The sequence below is a fragment of the Callithrix jacchus genome, chromosome 13 (genome assembly GCF_049354715.1).
Source record: "Callithrix jacchus isolate 240 chromosome 13, calJac240_pri, whole genome shotgun sequence".
Lineage (NCBI taxonomy): Eukaryota > Metazoa > Chordata > Mammalia > Primates > Cebidae > Callithrix > Callithrix jacchus.
Window position 1 is genome coordinate 19,148,590 of NC_133514.1, and position 20,209 is coordinate 19,168,798.

Below are 20,209 nucleotides of genomic sequence, written 5' to 3' on the forward strand. Positions count from 1 at the left end.
GCCCCAGCTGCAGTGAAATGATGTGATGATGGCTCACTGTACCCTTAACTTCCTGAGCTCAAGCAATCCTCCTGTCTCAGCCTCCTGAATAGCTGAGACTATAGGCATAAACTACCAAGCCCAGCTAAATTTTGTTTCTTTGTTTTGAGATGGAGTCTCACCCTGTCACCCAGGCTGGAGTGCAATGGTGCGACCTCGGCTCACTGCAACCTCTGCTCCAGGGTTCAAGTGATTCTCCTGCCTCAGCCTCCTGAGTAGCTGAAATTATAGGCCCGTGCCACTACACCCGGCTAAGTTTTCGTATCTTTAGTAGAGATGGGGTTTCAACATGTTGGCCAGGCTGGCCTTAAACTCCTGACCTGGTGATCTACCTGCCTCAGCCTCCCAAAGTGCTGGGATTATAGGTGTGAGCCACTGCACATGACCCACTTATATTATTTCAATTTCTAGCCATTATGAATAATGTTGCTATGAACATTTGTGTATAAGTTTTTCTGTGAACATGTTTTCAATTCTCTTGGGTACATAGCTAGAGAATTAGCCAGGCCTGGTGGTGGGCACCTGTAATCCCACAAGAGAATTGGTTTCAATTCTCTTGGGTCATGTGGTAAATCTAGGTTTAACTTTGATTTTTATTTTATTTTCCACAAGCAGTCTATGTTGCTCTGGCTGGAGTACTATGGCTATTCACAGGTGTGATCATCGCACACTACAGCCTTAAACTCCTGGGTTCGAGGGAGCCTCCCACCCTATCTTTAAGAGTAGCTGGGACCACAGGCTTGCACCTCCAGGCCTGGCATGTTTAATTCTTTAAGGAACCGCCCAACTGTTTTCCAAAACAGCTGCACCATTTTATAATCCCATTAGCAATGTATGAAGTTTCCAATTTCTCCACATCCTGGACAACACTTTTATTGCTAATCTTTTAAATTTTATTTTAGAATTTGGGATCCAAGATGGCAGATTAGGAGCAGCTCAGGATTGCGGCTCCCAGTGAAAGTGCAGAGGGTGAGTGGACGCCGCATTTCCAGATGGATTTTTATTGCCCACAGACTAGGAGATTCCCCGGCGGAGGAGCACCATGGGTTGCCAGCATGGCTGGTTTGACTGGCGTGGCTGTTTCGCTGGCACCCTGACACGGCGGTTCTCCATACAAAATACACGGGTCTGGGCACCGTTTTAGCTGGCGATTGGAGCTCTGGGAAGGGAGAGTTGCCCATTCATCTGATTAAAAAGGGGACTGAAACAGGGAGCCAGGCCAGGAGATTCCCAGGCAAAAAAGCGTCACGAATCTTAGTGCCACTGTTTCAGCTGACACAGTGGGTCGCCGCATGGGAAATCACACAGATCCCGGCGCCTTTTCAACAGGTGATTGGAACACCTGGGAGAGAGTCAACCGTTCAACTAAAAAAAAAAGGCTCTGAGGCAGGGAGCCAGGGGATCAGGCTCGGCTGGTCCCACCCCCACAAAAAAACAGCAATTGGAAACACTCTGGATTGAGAGTTTCACAGCAAGCACAGCTGAACCCAGGAAGGTCCAGCTCTGTTGGGGAGGGGAGTCCACCATTACCGAGGCAGTCCACCACTACGGAGGTAGTCTGCTGTTGCTGAGGCAGCCTGCCATTACAGAGGAAGTCTGCCATTAGAGAGGTGGGCCACCATTGTGGAGGCAGTTCTAACTACACCTGTATAAACAGGACTGCAGGAAAGTTCACAAGGCAGCTGGGCGGAGCCGATGGCAGCTCAGCAAAGCCTCCATAAGCAGAGAGTGACTAGGCTGCCTCCTCGCTGGGTAGGGCAGCCCTGAAAGAAACCAGCAGCACAACAGAAACTCATAAATAAAGCCCTTACTCCCCAGGACAGAGCACCTGGGGAAAAAAAAGGGGGGTTTATGAGCTTTGCCGCAGCAGACTTAAACGTACCTGCCCAGCAGCTCTGAATGAACAACAGAGCTCACAGCTCAGCACTTGAGCTCCTATAAAGGACAGACTGTCACCTCAAGTAGCTCCCTGACCCCTGTTTATCCAAAGAGTCACCTCATAAAGGAGAGCTCAGACTGACATTTGGCGGGTATCCTTCTGGGACAAAGCAGAAGAAGAAACTGGCAGCAACCCTTACTGTTCTGCACCCACTGCAGGTGATTCCCAGGCAAGCAGGGCCTGGAGTGGACCTCAGCAGTCCTACAGCAGAGGGGCCAGACTGTTAGAAGGACAACTAAGAAACAGAGAGAAATAACTTCATCATCAACAAACTGGATGTCCACTCAGAGACCCAATCTGAAAGTCAACAACTACGAAGATGACAGGTGGATAAATCCACAAAGATGGGAAGAAACCAGCGCAAAAAGTATGAAAACACCTGAAACCAGAACACCTCTCCTCCTACAAGGGATCACAACTCCTCACCAGCAAGGGAATAAGGCTGGATGGTGAATGAGTGTGAGGAATTGACAGAATCAGGCTTCAGAAGGTGGGTAATAAGAAACTTCTGTGAGCTAAAAGAACATGTTCTAACCCAATGCAAAGAAACTAAGAACCTTGAAAAAAGATCTGACGAAATGCTAACAAGAATAGACAACTTAGAGAGGAATATAAGTGAATGGATGGAGCTGAAAAACACAACACAAGAACTTCACAAAGCATACACAAGTTTCAACAGCCAAATTGACCAAGCAGAAGAAAGGATATCAGAGGTCGAAAATCAACTAAATGAAATAAAATGAAAAGGCAAGATTAGAGAAAAAAGGGTAAAAAGGAACGAACAAAGTCTCCAAGAAATATGGAACTATGTGAAAAGGCCTAATCTACGTTTGAAAGGTGTACCTGAATGTGATGGAGAGAATGAATCCAAGCTGGAAAATACTCTTCAGGTTTTTACAGGAAAGCTTCCCCAACCTAGCAAGGCAGGCCAATATTCAAGTCCAGGAAATATAGAGAACACCACAAAGATATTCCTCAAGAAGAGCAACCCCAAGACACATAATCATCAGATTCACCAGAGTTGAAATGAAGGAGAAGATGCTAAGGGCAGCCAGAGAGAAAGGTTGGGTTACCCACAAAGGGAAGCTCATCAGACTTACAGCAGATCTCTCAACAGAAACCCTACAAGCCAGAAGAGAATGGGGGCCAATATTCAACATCCTTAAAGAAAAGAACTTTCAATCCAGAATTTCATATCCAGCCAAACTAAGGTTCATAAGTGAAGGAAAAATAAAATCCTTTGCGAACAAGCAAGTACTCAGAGATTTCATCACCACTAGGCCTGCTTTACAAGAGCTCCTGAAAGAAGCACTAAACATAGAAAGGAACAACCAGTACCAGCCACTCCAAAAACATACCAAATGCGAAAGAGCATCAACAAAATGAAGAATCAGCATCAACTAACGGGCAAAACAGCCAGCTAGCATCAAAATGGCAGTATCAAATTCACACATAACAATATTAACCCTAAATGTAAATGGGCTAAATGCCCCAAGCCAAAGACAGAGACTGGCAAATTGGATAAAAAGCCAAAACCCATCTGTGTGCTGTATCCAGGAAACCCATCTCACATGAAAGGATACACAAAGGCTGAAAATAAAGGAATGGAGGAAGATTTACCAAGCAAATGGAGAGCAAAATAAAGCAGGAGTTGCAATTCTCATCTCTGATAAAACAGACTTTAAAGCAACAAAGATCAAAAGAGACAAAGAAGGACATTACATAATGGTAAAAGGATCAATGCAACAAGAAGAGCTAACGATCCTAAATATATATGGACCCAATACAGGAGTACCCAGATATATAAGGCAAGTTCTTAATGACTTACAAAGAGACTTAGACTCCCACACAATAATAGTGGGAGACTTTAACACCCCATTGTCAATATTAGACAGATCAACAATAACAGAAAATTAACAAGGATATCCAGGACTTGAACTCAGACATGGACCAAGCAAACCTAATAGACATTTACAGAACTCTCCACCCCAAATCCACAGAACATACATTCTTCTCAGCACCACATCGCACCTACTCTAAAACTGACCACATAATTGGAAGTAAATCACTCCTCAGCAAATGCAAAGGAACAGAAATCATAACAAACAGTCTCTCAGACTACAGTGCAATCAAGTTAGAACTCAGAATTCAGAAACTAACTCAGAACCGCACAGCTTCATGGAAACTGAACAACTGGCTCTTAAATGTTGACTGGATAAACAATGAAATGAAAGCAGAAATAAAGAAGTGCTTCAAAACCAATGAGAATGAAGACACATCATACCAGAATCTCTGGGACACATTTAAAGCAGTCTCTAGAGGAAAATATATAGCAATAAATGCCCACATGAGAAGCAAGGAGAGATCTAAAATTGACATCCTATCGTCAAAATTGAAAGAGCTAGAGGAGCAAGATCAAAAAAACTCAAAACCTAGCAGAAGACAAGAAGTAACTAAGATCAGAGCAGAACTGAAGGATATAAAGACACAAAAAACCCTTCAAAAAATCAATAAATCCAGGAGCTGTTTTTCGAAAAGATCAACAAAATAGACCACTAGCCAGATTAATAATAAAGAAAAGAGAGAATAACCAAATAGATGCCATAAAAAACGATATAGGGGATATCACCACAAATTCCACAGAAATTATTACAAATAACTATGCACATAAACTAGTAAACCTGGAAGAAATGGATAAATTCCTGGACACTTGCATCTTCTCAAGCCTAAACCAGGAAGAAGTCGAAATCCTGAATAGACCAATAACAAGGTCTGCAGTTGAGGCAGCAATTAAGAGCCTACTACCAAAAAAAATCCCAGGTCCAGATGGCTTCACAGCTGAATTCTACCAGACATACAAAGAGGAGCTGGTACCATTCCTTCTAAAATGATTCCAAATAATCCAAAAAGAGGGAATCCTTCCCAAATCATTTTATGAGACCAACATCTTCCTGATACCAAAACCCAGCAGAGACTCAGCAAGAAAGGAAAACTGCAGGCCAATATCCATGGTGAACATAGATGCAAAAATCTTCAATAAAATACTGGCAAGCCAACTACAATAGCACATCAAAAAGCTCATCCATCATGATCAAGTAGGATTCATCCCGGGGATGCAATGCTGGTTCAACACATGCAAGTCTATAAACATAATTCACCACATAAACAGAACCAAAGACAAAAACCACATGATTATCTCAATAGATACAGAGAAGGCCTTTGACAAAATTCAACAGCCCTTTATGCTAAAAACCCTCAATAAACTCGGTATTGATGGAACGTATCTCAAAATAATAAAATCTATTTACGACCAACCAACAGCCAATATTATACTGAATGGGCAAAAACTGAAAGCATTCCCTTTGAAATCTGGCACTAGACAAGGATGCCCTCTCTCACCACTCCTATTCAATATAGTACTGGAAGTTCTAGCCAGGGCAATCAGGCAAGAAAAAGAAATAAAGGGTATTCAAATAGGAAAGGAGGAAGTCAAATTGTCTCTATTTGCAGACGACATGATTGTATATCTAGAAGACCCCATTGTCTCAGCCCAGAATCTCCTGAAAAAGATAAGCAACTTCAGCAAAGTCTCAGGATACAAAATCAATGTGCAAAAATCACAAGCATTCGTCTACACCAATAACAGACTTAAAGAAAGCCAAATCAAGAAAGAACTGCCATTCACAATTGCTACAAAGAGAATAAAATACCTAGGAATACAACTAACAAGGAACGTAAAGGACCTCTTCAAGAAGAACTACAAACCACTGCTCAACAAAATAAGAGAGGACACAAACAGATGGAGAAACATTCCATGTTCATAATTAGGAAGAATCAATATTGTGAAAATGGCCATACTGTCCAAAGTAATTTACAGATTCAACACTATCCCCATCAAACTACCAATGAGCTTCTTCACAGAACTGGAAAAAACCACCTTAAACTTCATATGGAACCAAAAGAGAGCCCGCATAGCCAAGTCAATTCTAAGCACAAAGCAGAAAGCAGGATGCATCACACTACTGGACTTCAAACTATACTACAAGGCTACAGTAATCGAAACAGCATGGTACTGGTACCAAAACAGAGATATAGACCAATGGAACAGAACAGACACCTCGGAGGCAACACAACACATCTACAACTATCCGATCTTTGACAAACCTGACAAAAACAAGCCACGGGGAAAGGATTCCCTGTTTAATAAATGGTGTTGGGAAAACTGGCTAGCCATGTGCAGAAAGCAGAAAATGGACCCCTTCCTGACACCTTACACTAAAATTAACTCCAGATGGATTAAAGCCTTAAACATAAGACCTAAACACCATAAAAACCCTAGAAGAAAATCTAGGCAAAACCATTCATGACATAGGAGTAGGCAAGGACTTTATGACCAAAACACCAAAAGCATTGGCAGCAAAAGCCAAAATAAACAAATGGAACCCAATCAAACTCCACAGCTTCTGCACGGCAAAAGAAACAGTCATTAGAGTGAATCGGCAACCAACAGAATGGGAAAAAATTTTTGGAGTCTACCCATCTGACAAAGGGCTGATATCCAGAATTTACAAATAACTAAAACAGATTTACAAGAAAAAAACAAGCCCATTCAAAAGTGGGCAAAGGATATGAACAGACACTTTACAAAAGAAGACATACATGAGGCCAACAAACATATGAAAAAATGCTCATCATCACTGGTCATTAGAGAGATACAAATCAAAACTACATTGAGATACCATCTCACGCCACTTAGAATGGTGATCATTAAAAAATCTGGAGACAACAGATGCTGGAGAGGATGTGGAGAAATAGGAACACTTTTACACTGTTCGTGGGAGTGTAAATTAGTTCAACCATTGTGGAAGACAGTGTGGGGATTCCTCAAGGACCTAGAAATAGAAATTCCATTTGACCCAGAAACCCCATTACTGGGTATATATCCAAAGGATTACAAATCGTTCTACTATAAGGACACATGCACATGAATGTTCACCGCAGCACAGTTTACAGGAGGAAAGACCTGGAACCAACCCAAATGCCCATCGATGATAAGACTGGACAGGGAATATGTGGCACATATAAACCATGGAATATTATGCAGTCATCAAAACCGATGAGTTCGTGTCCTTTGTAGGGACATGAATGAACCTGGAAACCATCATTCTCAGCAAACTAACACAAGAACAGAAAATCAAACACCACATGTTCTCACTCATAGGCGGGTGTTGAACAATGAGAACACATGGACACAGGGAGGGGAGCACCACACGCTGGGTTCTGTTGGGGGGAAATAGGGGAGGGACAGTGGGGGGTGGGGAGTTGGGGAGAGATAACATGAGGGGAAATGCCAGATATAGGTGAAAGGGAGGAAGGCAGCAAATCACAATGCCACGTGTGTACCTATGCAACAATCTTGCATGTTCTTCACATGTACCCCAAAACCTAAAATGCAATAAAAAAAATTTTAATCTTTTTTAAGGGTCTTGCTCTGTTGCCAAGCCTGGATGCAGTGGCACAATCACGGCTCATTGCAGCCTTGACCTCCTGGGCTCAAGCCATCTTCCCACCTCAGCCTCCTGAGTAGCTGGGACCACAGATGTACACCACCAGGCCCAGATAATTTATTTTCATTTTTTATTTTTGTAGACATAAGGGTCTCCCTTTGTAGCTCAGGCAGTCTCAGACCCCTGCGCTCAAGCAAATACAGGTATGAGCCACCATGCCTGGCTTCTTTTAGATTTCAGACATCCTCGTGCATATGATGTGGTACCTCATTGTGTATCTGTATGTTTTTAAGTCAAGATACTTTTTTTTTGAGACAGTTTCACCCTTGTCATCCAGGATGGAGTACAATGGCACAACCTTGGCTCACTGCAACCTCTGCCTCCCAGGTTCAAGGCGTTCTTCTGCCTCTCAAGTAGCTGGGATTACAGGCATGCACCACCACGCCTGGCTAATTTTGTATTTTTAGTAGAGATGGGGTTTCTCCATGTTGGTCAGGCTGGTCTCCAACTCCTGACCTCAGGTGATCGGCCCGCCTCAGCCTGCCAAAGTGCTAGGATTACAGGCGTGAGCCATCGCACCTAGCCTTAAAAGCCTATTTTTTAGAGGAATTTTTAAGTTTACAAAAAAAAAACCCTGAGGCAACAGTACAGAGTTCCCATACGCCCTCCTCCCCTCAACACATAAAACTGTTTCCCCTTTTATCATCATATTACATTATGGTATATTTGTCACAACTGATGACCAAATGTTGATACAGTATTATTAATTGTAGTCCACAGTTTACTGTTTTTGTACAGTTCTATGGGTTTTGACAAATGTACGTTATCTACTCACCATTACAGTATCATACAGAACAGTTTCACTGCCCTAAAAATCCCGGGTGCCACCTATTCCTTTCTGCCCCTCCCAAACCCTTGACAGACACTTATTACTGTCTCCACATTTGTGCCTTTTCTAGAATGTCAATGATCATATATAGCCTTTTCAGATTACCATCTTTCATTGAGCAACATATATTTAAGATTCCTCCGTGTCTTTTCATGGCTTAAAGGTTTATTGCTTTTAACAGAATTAATATTCCACTGTCTGGATGCATAACAGTTTATCCACTCACAAAGGACAGCTTCTCTGTTTCCAAGTTCTGGCAATAATGAATAAGGTTGCTACAAACATTCACATGCAAGTTTCTGTGTGGGCATGTTTTCAACTTACTTGGGAAAACATCTAGGGGTGTGATTGCTGGTATGTGTATGTAAGTGCATATTTAGTTTAGTAATTAGCTGCCAAACTGTTTTCCAAAGTGGTTGTACCATTTTGCATTCTCACCAGCAATGAACAAGCATTCCTGTAGCTCTACAGCCTCACCAGCATTTGGCATTACCAATTTTTGAATTCTAACCATTTATAGGTGCATAGTGGTATCTCATTGTTTTAATTTGCAGTTCCCTAAGGGCATGTCATATTGACCATCTACTTGCATGCTCATTTGTCATCTATTTATCTATACTCTTTTGTGAGATGTCTGTTCAGGTCTTTTGCTCATTTTCTAATTGGGTTGTTCATTTTCTTACTATTGAGTTTTAAGAGTCCTGTGCATGCTTTATAACAGTCCTTTATCAGATACATGTTTTACAAATATTTCCTCCTAATCCATGGCTTGTTGTTTCATTCTCCTAACAGTGTTTTCCAGAAGTTTTTATTTTCGATGAAGTCCACCTTATCATTTTTTCCTTTCGTGAGCTGTGGCTTTTGGTATCATATCTAAAAAATAATCCCCAAGCCCAAAGCCACCTAGATTTTCTGTTATCTTCTAGAAGTTTTATAGTTTTTCATTTTAAACATAGGTCTATGATTTGTTTCAATTCTTTGCAAAAGTTGTATGGTCTATATAGAGTTTTTTGCATTTAGATGGCCACTTGTTCCAGTACCATTTTTTGAAAAGACCACTGCTTTTCTACTGATTTTTGTTCCTTTATCAAAAATCACTTGACTATATTTGTGTGGGTCTATTTCTGAGCACTCTATCCTATTCCCTTTATCTATCTGGCCATCTTTCATAAATCAAAATTGGGAAGAACTGATATCCTAATGATACTGGGTCTTCCTATCAATGAATATAGAGTATATCTCTCCATTATTTAGATAGTCTTTGATTTTTTTCAACAGTTTTCCATGTGTCCATCTTGTATGTAATTTGGTAGACTGAAGTTATTGTATTCCATTTTTTTCTGCTAATAACAATGTTTATTATCTCAAATTTCAAATTCCAATTGTTCATTGCTGGTACACAGGAAAGAAACTGACTTTTTTTTTAAAGCAATAGACTTTTGTGTAAATGTGTATCCTGCGACCTTGCAATTCTCACTTACTAGTTCTAGCAGAGTTTTTTTTGTTGGTTTATTGGGATTTTCTACATAGACAATCATGCTATCTGCAAATACAGATAGTTTTCTTTTCTCCCTCCCAATTTGCAAGGCTTTCATTTCCTTTTCTTACTGGATTAACTAGGACTTCCAGCATGAAGTTAATTAAGAGTGGTGATAAAGAGAATCTTTATAACATCCCGTAGTTTTTCACAATTAAGTATGACGCTAGCTGTAGGTTTTTGCAGATTTAAAAAATCATATTGATGAAGTTAATTTTTGTATATTGTGTGAAGCAGATCTTCAGTGTCATTCTTGTGTATGTGGATATCCAGTAGTCCCAATACCATTTCTTGAAAACAATTTTTCCCCCACTGAATGGCAAACTTGTTGAAAATCAGTTAACCAGCTTTAGGCACATGGGTTTATTTTTTGTACTCTCATTTTTACTTCACTGATCTGAGACTTAGCTCAATGCTACTACCACACTGTCTTGTTTATCTCTGTGGCAAGTTCTGAAATCAGAAACTGTGAGTCTTTCTACTTTGTTCTTCTTAAGATGGTTTTGACTATTCAGTTTTTGCATTTCCATATACATTTGAACATCTGCTAACCACTCCTCCAAAAAAATGTTACTTTTGCAATGGATCTTGTTGCATTTGTATATTCACATTTGGAGCGCTAAACCAAAGTACTCCACTGTTTCCTGCTTATAAATGTTGTTTATTTATTTCTAAAATGGAGTCTCACTCTGTCGCCCAGGCTGGAATGCAGTGACACGATCTCAGCTCACTGCAACCTCTGCCTCCCAGGTTCAAGTGATTCTCTTGTCTCAGCCTCCCTAGTAGCTGGGATTACAGGCCCACACCACCATGCCCACTTTTTCTTGCGTTTTCAGTAGAGATGGGGTTTCACCATAGGCCAGGCTGGTTTCAAATTCCTGACCCTCAGGTGATCTGCCCACCTCAGCCTCCTAAAGTGCTGGAATTACAGGTGTGAACCACCACACCCAGCCATAAATGTTTTTTATTTCAAATTTCAATTGTTCATTGCTGGCACATAGGAAAGGAACAGACTTTTAAGCGACTGACTTTTGGTAATAACTGCATCCTGCAACCTTGCAATTCTTGCTTACTAGTTCTAGCAGGTTTTGTTGCTGATGTTGGTTCCTTGGGATTTTTTACACAATCACGCAAACTGCAAACAAAGATAGTTTTCTTTTCTCCTTCCCAATATTGCATCTTAACAATATTGTCTTCCATTACATAAACATGAGATGTCTTTCCCTTTTATTTAGAGCTTCAATTTCTTTAACAATGCTCTGTCATTTCCAGTATGTCTAGTAACTTGTTACATTTGTTCCTACATAGCTTATTTTTTATGCTATATGTTTTCTATATTCCATTTTTGGATTGATCATTGCTAGTGTACAGAAATACAACTGATTATTATATATTGATCTTGTATACTCAACTTTGCTGCCCTCATTTGTTAGCTCTAATGGGGGGGGGGCGTGTGTGCACTCTTTAGAATTTTCTATATATAAGCTCCTTTCATCCACAAACAAACAGAGTTGTACTTCTTTTCCAGTCTGGATTCTTCTGCAGTTTTCTTATGATGGTTTTGTTTGGTTTTGGTATCAGCGTAATACTGACCACCCCGCATAGTATAAGCAGGGAAGTGTTCCTCCTATTTTGGGGGAAGTCTGTAAAAACAGAGCAAAACAAAACTGATTTCTTATTTAAATCCATGGTCTAATTCTGAAATTTCAGTATTTTGTGTCTTTCCACAGATCTGTCCATTTAGGGTATCTAATTTGTTGGTATATAGCTGTTCATTCTCTTATAATCCCTTTATTTCTGTGAGGCCAGAAGCAATGTTCCCTCTTTGATTACTGATCTTAGTTATCAGATTCTTCTATTTTTTGTAAGTGGTCTAAGCTAAAGGTTGTCAATTTTATTCCCTCAAAGAACCAACTTTTGGCTTCATTGATTCTATTGTTTTTCTAGTCTTCATTTATTTATGCTCTAATCTCTACTAGTATTATTTTAGAGACAGGGTCTTACTATGTTACGTAAACTGGTCTTGAACTCCTGGGCTCAAATGATCTCCCACCTCGGCCTCCGGAGTTTTTGTAACTACTGGTATGAGCCACTGTGCCAAGCTCCCTAATGGGTATCATCTCCTTCCCTCTCCTTGTTTTGGGTTTAGTTTGTTTTCCTTTTCTAGTTCCTTAAGTCAGAGCTAGTTTGTTTTATAGTTGTTTATAGCTGTGAATTTCCCTCTAAGCACTGCTTTACCTACATCCATAAATTGTGATATGTTGTGTTTTTGTTTTCATTCATCTCCCAAGTATTTCCTAACATCCCTTTTAATTTCTTCTTTGAGCCACTGGTTATTTTGGAGTCAGTCTTGTTTAATTTCCATGTACTTATGAATTTCCCAAATTTCCTTTATCCATTTCAAATTTCATTCTGTTGTGGTTTGAGAATATATTTTGTAGGATTAGTCATTTTAAAATGTATTGAGCCTTGTTTTATAGCCTATCATGGAGAAGGGTGCCACGTACATAAAAAGAATGTGTATTTGGTTGCTGGGTGGAGTGCCCTATAGATGTCTATTAGGGACTACTGGATCACAGAGTTGTGCAAACCTTCCATTTCCTTGATGATCTTCTAATTGTTATAGCTAAGACTGAAAATAAAGTTTTCAAGACTCAAAGTATTGCTGAATTGCCTATTTCTCCCTTTAATTATGTCAGTTTTTGTTTCCTGTATTTTTGGGTCTCTACTGTTAGGTGCACATATAATTGTTATGTCTTTTCATGGATGGACCCTTTTGCTATGACAAAATGTCATTCCTTGTCTCTACTAACAAGTGTTATCTAAAAGTCTATTTTGTCTGAGGCCAGGCATGGTCGCTGATGCCTGTAATCCCAACACTTTGGGAGGCCAAGGCAGAGGGATCACTTGAGGCCAGGAATTCGAGACTAGCCTGGCCATCATGGTGACACTCCGTCTCTACTAAAAATACAAAAACAAAATTAGCTGGGTGTGGTGGTGTGCACCTCTATCCAGGCCACTTGGGAGGCTGAGGCAGGAGAATGGCCTGAACCCAGGAGGCGGAGGCTGCAGTGAGCTGAGATCGCACTGCACTCCAGCCTGGGAAACAAGATCAAAACTCTGTCTCCAAAAAAAAAAAAAAAATTTTTTTTTAAGTTAGCAGGCATGGTAGTGCATGCCTGTAGTCCTACCTACTCATAAGGCTGAGGTGGGAGAATCACCTGAGTGCAGGGAGGTCACCACTGCAGTGAACCATGATCAGGCCACTGTACTCCACCCTGGGCAACAGAGCAAGGCCCTGTCTCAAAAACATAAATAAAATAAAATGTACAATAATCTCATTTGCTTGGATAACACAAAGTTATTCTGGTAATATATAAACACTTTGCTCTCATGTGGCTCCATTCCCTCCCATCTCCTTTGTGTCTTTATTGTTACACAAATTACATCTTTATACACTGCATGCACATCCAGCTACATTTACAATTATTGCTTTATTTACTTGTTTCTTCATCAGAGAGAAGAAAAATTACTAGCAAAAACACACTGTGGCTGTCTTTTATATTTATCTATGTAGTTATTTATTCAGTGATTCTTATTTCTTCATGGGAATCCAAGTTACCGTCTAGGTGTCACTTCATTTCAGTGTAAAGGACTCCCTTTAGTATTTCTTGTAGGACAGGTCTACTAGTGACAAATTCTCCTAGCTTTTATTTGGGAGTATCTTAATTCCTTTTTAAAAAATATATATAATTCACATATGATAAAATTTATTATTTTGAAGGGTACAATTCAGTAGTTTTTAGTGTATTCCCAAAGTCATGTACCTGTCAAAATTATCAAATTTTGTATTTTCTTTTTTTTGAGATGGAGTCTGGCTCTGTCACCCAGGCTAGAGTACAGTGACACAACCTTAGCTCCCTCAACCTCCACCGCCTAGGTTAAAGCAATTCTCCTGCCTCAGCTTCCCAAGTAGCTGGGGCTACAGGTGCCTGCCATCATGCCCAGCTAATTTTTATATTTTTAGTAGAGACAGGGTTTCACTACAGGTGTGAGCCACTGCACCTGGCCCCAAATTTTGTATTTTCATCACCTTAAAAAGAAGCCTCCCAAAGTGCTGGGATTACAGGTGTGTAACCAGGGCGAGGCGCAGTGGTTCACACCTGTAATCCCAGCACTTTGGGAGGCCAAGGTAGGTGGATCACCTGAGGTCAGGTGTTTGAGACCAGCCTGGCTAACATGATGAAACCCTGTCTGAATTAAAAATACAAAAAACTAGCCGGGCGTGGTGGCGGGTGCCTGTAATCCCAATAACTTGGGAGTCTGAGGCATGAGAATCACTTGAACCTTGGAGGCGGAAGTTTCAGTGAGCTGAGATCATGCCACTGCACTCCAGCCTAGGCAACAGGTAAAACTGTCTCAAAAAGAAAAAGAACCTTGTACCCATTAGTAGTTCCTCCTCATTCTTGCCCTTCCTTCTCATTGTCTGGAAGCTACTAATCATCTCATCTGTTTCTATGAATCTGAGCTATGATTCATATGCTATAATCCACTGAATTAACATATATAACTCAATGTTTTTATTATATTCACATATATGAGTCACCACCACCACAGTCAATTTTATAACATTTTCATCACCTCGCAAAGAAACTCCTTTTTTTTTCTTCCTGAGACAGAGTCTCGCTCTGTTGCCCAGGATGGAGTGCAGTGGCATGATCTTGGCTCACTCACTGCAACCTCTGCCTCCTGGGTTCAAGTGATTCTCCCGCCTCAGCCACCTGAGTAGCTGGGATTACAGGTGCCTGCCACCACACCCAGCTAATTTTTGTATTTTTAGTAGAGACAGGTTTTCACCATGTTGGTCAGGCTGGTCTCAAACTTCTGACCTCATGATCCACGTGCATGGGACTCTCAAAGTGCTGGGATTAAGGCGTGAGCTACCATACCCCGCCTCTTTTTGAGATAGAGTTTCGCTCTTGTTGCCAAGGCTGGAGTGCAATGACGTGATCTCCACTGACGGCAACCTCCGCCTCCCAGGTTCAAGCGATTCTCCTGCCTCAGCCTCCTGAGTAGCTGGGAGTCACACATCACAACACCTGGCTAATTTTGTATTTTTAGTAAAGACAGGCTTTCTCCATGTTGGTCAGGCTGGTCTTGAACTATTGACTTCAGGTGATTCGCCCGTCCCGGCCTCCCAAAGTGCTGGGATTACAGGTGTGAGCCACCATGCCCAGCAGATACTTCATACTTTTTAGTACTAATCACCACCCTATCCATACTCCAGTTCCCTCCTTGACCCCAGCCTCAGTCAACCACTAATCTTCCTGTTTCTATAGATGTTTGTGTTTGAACTTTTTTTTGAGATGGAGTTTTGTTGCTGTTGCCCAGGCTCGAGTGCAATGGCGTAATCTCAGCTCACCGCAACCTCCGCCGCCTGGGTTCAAGCGATTTTCTTGACTCAGCCTCCTGAGTAGGTGGGATTACATGCATGAGCCACCACACCCGGCTAATTTTGTAGTTTTAGTAGAGATGCAGTTTCTCCATGTTGGTCAGGCTGGCCTTGAACTCCTGACCTCAGGTGATCCACCTGCCTTGCTCTCCCAAAGTGCTGGGATTACAGGCGTGGGCCACCGTTCCTAGCATGTGTGTTCCTTTTTGAAAAAGGAGTGCTGGCCAGATGTGGTGGCTCATGCCTGTAATCCCAGCACTTTGGAATCTGAGGCAGGCGGATCATGAGATCAGGAGTTCGAGACCAGCCTGGCCAATATGGTGAAACCCTATCTCTACTAAAAATACAAAAATGAGCTGGGCATGGTGGGGAGCACCTGTAATCCCAGCTACTCAGGAGGCTAAGGCAGGAGAATCATTTAAACCAGGAGACGGAGGTTAAAGTGAGCTGAGATTGTGCCACTGCACTCCAGCCTGGGCAACAAAGCACAACTCCATCTCAAAAAAAAAAAAGAGTGCCAAACATGATATTTACAATATGTTAATAAAGATAATGTGCAGCCTGGATTTTGGGATTTTGTTTTCTTTTTGAGAGGTCTCCCCGTGTTGCCCAGGCTACAGCACACAGTGCAATCACCACTCACTGCAGCCTTGATCGTCCAGGCTCAAACAATCATCTTGCCTCAGACTCCCAAGTAGCTGGGACCACAGGTGTGCGCCACCACACCTGGTTCATTTTTTCTATTTTTTGTAGAGACAGGGTTTCAATATGTTGCCCAGGCTGGTCTTGAACTCCTGGCTCAAGCAATCTGCCCACCTTGGTCTCCCAAAGTGTTGGGATTATAGGCGTGAGCCTGTAATGGAACTGCATGTAATTCCATGTCTGGCTGAAATAACATTTTTCTTACCAGAAGATTTAGGTTTGTTTCTTCTATGTGCCTGGGATATTAGCATTCTGAGAAGCCTGGGAACACTAGTGTTCTGGATCATCATATCCAATTGTAGGATTTAAAATCATTCAAAGGTAAGTGGTAGTTTACTGTAAAGGCCTGTATACCTCTCGTTCACCCTTATTGCTAGGGTACAGCCCTTTAGGACCCCAAACCAATGACGGAGGCTCTCTAGTATCATCCATCCTCAGTGGGTTCTAGATTCTAATCACTGTCTGCCTAGAAAACTGCTGGACTGTCAAAATCACTCCTCAGAAAATACTTCTTGAATGGCAGAATAAAGACCTCCAAAAATCTATGCCAATAAGAAATCAATAAGAACACTGGAAAAATGGTCAAAATGAACCTTTTAGAACCGGGGAAACTAACCACAGGTTTGTAACAATCTAAATAGCATTTATTCAAGAAAATCAGCTGCATCTCGGTAAGAACAGAGAACTCTGTAGTGCTTTATCTGCACTATGGCTTTCCTCTCTCTCCAGCTCTGCAGGAGTGTAACACTATGGTAACTGTGAAAATCACCCAGCAGTCACTGGAGGGGAAATAGAGATTCAAGGTATGTAAAGACATCTCTTTCCAGTCATCAGCTGATCACTAAACTAAAGAGAGAGACTTCAGTGACTGCACAGAGTTCACATTACAGAGATTACAGATATAGGCCAGGAAAATCACTAAACAAACAGTAACAATAACAATCCCTGAGAGTGTAGTTCAGATCTGCAGAGCTGCCATATTACATCATTTTAAATTTCCTGTTTTTTGTTTTTTTTTTTTTTTTTTTGAGATGGAGTTTCACTCTTGTTGCCCAGGCTGGAGTACAATGGAGTGATCTTGGCTCACTGCAACCTCTGCCTCCTGGGTTCAAGCAATTCTCCTGCCTCAGTGTCCCGAGTAGCTGGGATTACAGGTGCCCGCCACCACACCCAGCTAATTTTTGTATTTTTAGTAGAGATGGGGTTTCACCATGTTGGCCAGGCTGGTCTCGAATTCCTGACCTCAGGTGATCCATCTGCTTCAGCCTCCCAAAGTGCTGGGATTACAGGCATGAGCCACCGCGCCTGGCTTAAATTTTCCAGTTTTCAACAAAGAATTATGATGCTTGCCAAGAAACAGAAAAGTGGGACACATCTGCATGGGGGGAAAAAGTCAACAGAAACTGTCCTGGAGGAAGCCCAGCCATTGGTCCTACAGACACAGTCTTTATATCAACTATTTAAAATACTATTCAAAGAACTAAAGGAAACCATGTCTTAAGACCTTAAGGAAAGTCTGACAATGTGTCTCACCAAATAAAGACTATAAATAAAGACAAGACATTACAAGAAAGAACCAAATAGAAATTCAGGAGTGGGAAAGTACAGTAATTGCAACAAAAAAATTCACTAGAGGTGTTTAACAGCAGATTTAAGCAAGGAGAGAAATAATCAGCAAACTAGAAGTGATGTCACAGTTCAGATTATATCCAGTATGAGAAAGAAAAAGAAAAAAGAAAGAAAATGAAGACAGCTGCTGAAACCTTGGAGACACCACCAAGCACATCACACCATCATACAAATATTTGCTGTCTCAAAAGAAGAACAAGGGTAAGGGCTAAAAAGAATGTCTGAAGAAATATTTAACAGAAAGTCCCCAAATTTGAGGAAAAACATTAACTGACACATCCGCAAAGCCCAAGGAACATCAGGCAGGATAAACTCGAAGCTGACCTGCAACATCAGCTATCCCCTGAGTCTCCGACCTATTGGTTCATCCTGCAGATTTTGAACTTGCCAGCCTCCATAAGCATGTGAGCCAATTTGTTAAAATAATCCACACATGCTCACACCCTATCAGTTCAATTTCTCTGGGGAATGCTAACACAGAATTAGCACCAAGAGAGTGGGAGAGAATAGAACTAATAGAAACAACGTTTTTATATATTGTTGCTATAGTCTGAATGTGTGTCCCTGACAAATCTCATGCTGAGATGTGATTCCCAATATTGGAGGTGGAGCATGGTGGGAGGTGTTTGGATCATAGGGGCAGACCCCTCGGAAATGGCTTGGGCCATTCCCTGGTGATAAGTGAGCTCTTGCTCTGAGTTGACACAAGATTTGCTCACTTAAAATATGCACCGCCTCCTCTTCTCTCTCTCCCTTCCTCCTGCTTTCAAGATGCAATGTGCCTGCTTCTGCTTCACCTTCCACCTGACTGTAAGTTTCCTGAGGCCTCCCCAGCAGCTGAGTGGACACCAGCATGATGCTTCCTGTAAAGCCTGCAGAACCATGAGCCAATTAAACCTCTTCTCTTTATAAATTAACCAGTCTCAGATATCTCTTTATAGCAATGCAAGAATGGCATGACACAACTACTAAAATTAATTTGGTATTAATCTGAACAAGACTGTTGTAAGTGTATATGCAGAAAAATCATCCAGTAAAATCCAACATACTTTCATCATAAAAAATACTCAGCAAATTAGGAGCAGAAGGAAACTTTCTTAACATAATAAAGGAAATTTATTAAAAACTCACAGCTAACATCATACACAATGGTGGAAAACTGAAACTTCAGCCTCTACTATCAGGAAAAATGCAAAGACGCCCAATTTTAGCACTGCTATTCAATACCATAATAGAAATCATAGCCATAACAAGGAAGAAAAGAAAATAAACTAAGCAAATTAAGAAAGAAAAGGAAATAAAAAGAATTCAAATTGAAAAGATGACTCCATCTCCATATACAAATGACATTATTCTATATCTAGAAAATCCCAAAGAAGAAAAAAAAAACAAACTACTAGAGCTCATAACCACATTCAGCAAGGTTACAGGTACATGATCAACACACAAAAACAGTTGTGTTTCTATACACCAGCAATGAACAATCCAAAAATGAAATTAAAATGATTCAATTTACAATAGCATCCAAAAGAATAAAATATATAGGAATAAACTTAACCAAAGAGGTAAAGGACTTATACATGAAAACTATAAAACTCTGCTGAAAGAAATTAAAGAAGATCTAAATAAATAGAAGGACATCCTGTGTCCATATGCTGAAAGACAGTATTATTAAGATAATAGTACTCTTCAAAGTAATCTAGAAATCCAATACAATCCCTATAAAAGTTTCAATGGCCTTTTTTTTTTTTTTGCAGAACTAAAAAAGCCTTCTCTCAAATTCATATACAATTCCAAGGGGGCACTGAATGGCTAAAACAAAAAAGAAAAATCAAGTTGGAAGACTCACACTCTCAAATTTCAAAACTTATTATAAAGCAACAATAATCAAAACAGTGTGGTACTGACATAAAATGAGACACACACACCAAAGGAATACAATTAAGAGTCCAGAAATAAACCCAAACATCTATGACCAATTGATTTTCGAATAGGGTACCAAGACTTCTCAATGGGGAAAAGAACTGACTCTCAACAAATGGTGCTATGACAAGTAGATATCCAGATGCAAAAGAATAAAACTGGACCCCACCTCACTTTGCATAACTCAAATCAGTGACTTATATGTAAGAGTTTAAAAGTGTAAAATTGTTAGAAAAAAATATACAGGACAAGCCTTCATGATCTTGGATTTGGCAATGAATTCATAGACTGAACACCAAAAGCATAAGGAACAAAAGATACAAGAGAAAAACTGCATGTTATCAAAATTTAAAATTGTCGTGCAGCAGAGACCATTATTAAGCAAGTGAAAACATACAGAATGAGGGGAAATATCTGTAATCATACATCAGATAAAGTGTATAGTTTCCAGAATATTTTTTAAACTCCTATAACTCAACAACAAAAAGACAACCCAGTTTTTAAATGGGCATAGGCTCTGAATGACACAATACCCAAATAAGCAACAAGCACAAGAAGGATGTTCGACATCACTCGTCATTAAGAAATGCAA

The 20,209-nt window shown here is 40.7% G+C and overlaps 1 protein-coding gene across 7 annotated transcripts in view; it reads right to left on the minus strand.

Annotated features, from left to right (window-relative positions):
• The window catches only part of PIWIL2 (piwi like RNA-mediated gene silencing 2), a 79,388-nt gene that overhangs the window by 10,289 nt on the left and 48,890 nt on the right, over positions 1-20,209 (minus strand). The window contains exon 21 of one of the 7 annotated variants that reach the window (XM_078347294.1): positions 11,351-11,554. The exons of the other annotated variants lie outside the window; for them this stretch is intronic. Within the exon in view, the coding sequence (XP_078203420.1) occupies positions 11,489-11,554 (66 nt within the window). The 3' untranslated portion in view covers positions 11,351-11,488. Of the gene's footprint in view, positions 1-11,350; positions 11,555-20,209 lie in introns of those variants that run through there. 7 annotated transcript variants of the gene reach the window in all.